This window comes from Symphalangus syndactylus, chromosome 5 (assembly GCF_028878055.3).
Source record: "Symphalangus syndactylus isolate Jambi chromosome 5, NHGRI_mSymSyn1-v2.1_pri, whole genome shotgun sequence".
Taxonomy (NCBI): Eukaryota; Metazoa; Chordata; class Mammalia; order Primates; family Hylobatidae; genus Symphalangus; species Symphalangus syndactylus.
This window is the reverse complement of record NC_072427.2, coordinates 99,444,329-99,446,146: the sequence shown is the minus strand read 5'-3', so window position 1 is coordinate 99,446,146 and position 1,818 is coordinate 99,444,329. Positions and strand designations below refer to the sequence as shown.

The 1,818-nt window shown below is 38.6% G+C and overlaps 1 protein-coding gene across 1 annotated transcript; it reads right to left on the bottom strand.

Moving 5' to 3' along the window:
* Positions 1-996: 996 nt before the first annotated feature.
* Positions 997-1,381, bottom strand: LOC129481825 (keratin-associated protein 21-1). The gene has a single exon (XM_055276956.2). The coding sequence runs from the start codon at positions 1,379-1,381 to the stop codon at positions 1,112-1,114; it is 270 nt and encodes an 89-aa protein (XP_055132931.2). The 3' UTR covers positions 997-1,111.
* Positions 1,382-1,818: the final 437 nt, after the last annotated feature.

Here is a 1,818-nt window from a genome sequence, read left to right as displayed (position 1 = left end):
TGTATATGCGACCCTAAATTCCCCACAATTCTAAGTGCTAAGGAAAAAATATATACTTTTTAGTTATTTTCTTCCCTAGATGTTTCTCCCTTCTCTTTCCCTATTGAAGTCTAAGATCTTACAGGTTCTACCTTCACCAAGTCTCTGCTGCTCATCTGTTCTCTTTCATTATTTACACTGAAATGCAGACTTCTTTAACCAGTTTCCAAACCATTATTATACTTACATTTTAAGCATTCTGTCTCTTCCATTCCAACCCATTTTTGGGCCATTAGCATTTTCCTAAAGCAGGCTTTTCTGTGGCATTCTCTGTGTGTGTGTGTGTGTGTGTGTGTGTGTGTGCGCGCGCGCACGCGCGCATGTGCATTATATTGATGGGTGCGTTATTGCTCATTAACATGGAAAACATGGACAGACCTAGAGTCATGAAACACAAATGCTTAAGAACAAACCCTTAATGAAAATGAGTTAAGAACACAAGACTCAGCCAACAAAAAGCCATTTTTTTCAGGGATTATATTTAAAATATGTGACATCTAGTATGTCACAGGCACAGACCAAGCAGAATGGAAAGTACAATTAGGATGAGGAGCTTAGAAATAGCCCATCCAATCTTTGAAAAGGTCATAGAAATATAAGACAAAAATGTAAGTCAATAGCATGTCTGAAACAAAAAAAAATTAGAAAAACTTGTTAGTACCAATGAAACGTGTTTATTTGGGAATAGTCACAATATAGAAACATAAAATAAGAGATACCAAAACACCCCAAGAAAGGAATAATTCACAAGCAAGTACAACAAAGATTTTTAGGAATAAAGAAGCATTTTTATTACAAATTACTGACTTCCGCAACTGTAGATGTTATGATCATTAACACAGTCACAACAGAGAATCAGAGATTAAGGGAGCAAAAGATAACATTTGGAAAACAGTCAGATGACACCATGGATCCTATGGCCATGATTTCATTCAAAGAAATGTGAGGCTAGAGGTCCAAGACTGTCAAGCATGTAATTCTTGGATATAGAAATCTTGGAGTATGAATCCTTGAATCAGCATTATCTTCAGACGCGTCATTTTGGAAGCAAATGGTCCCTGACAGTAATGTTTTAGCAGGAAGAATAGCATCTTCTAAAGCAGAATGGCCAGTAGCCACAGTAGCCAGAGCCAGAGCCGTATCCACAGCCATAGCCAGTTCCATAACCACAGCCATAACGGGAGTCAAACCCACAGCCATACCCACAGCCATAGCCAGTTCCATAGCCACAGCCATAACCAGAGCCATAGCCACAGCCATAGCCGGAGCCATAGCCGGAGCCATAGCCACAGCCACAGCTGGAGCCATAGCCACAGGAGTTGCCGTAGTAGTTGCAACACATGTTGTCAAGAGGAGAGAATTGAGATGGCTTTCAAGAAGATGCTTCTGAGATGTGGATGTCTTCTACTTCCGTGAGACCTTTATATACTGTCAGTAATTGCCAAAGCATATCACTCATTCCCTGACTTAGCCAACAAATATTTAAACAATTACTATGTGCCAGTCACTGTTGACCATCAATAATATTTTGCTTAAAATGAGCCAATTATTTTGGAGACTCTAGTTTCATTTCAGGAGCATCATTTTAATCTGCTCTGCCAAAGAACTGTCTCAATGAAATCATGTGCCCAAATATAAAGCTGATACTAATTTTCAAAATCTCCTATCAGTAAGTATATATCTTACATAACAAGTTTTGGGAGGATCATAACAAAATTTTATCCTTTTTTTCTTCTCTCTTTTTTCCTAAAATGTCTACCTCTACCCATAGGGAAGGAG

What these genes read in the sequence shown, in the direction of transcription:
- LOC129481825 (XM_055276956.2), bottom strand. Translation starts at nt 1,381, where the DNA reads ATGTGTTGCAACTACTACGGCAACTCCTGTGGCTATGGCTCCAGCTGT.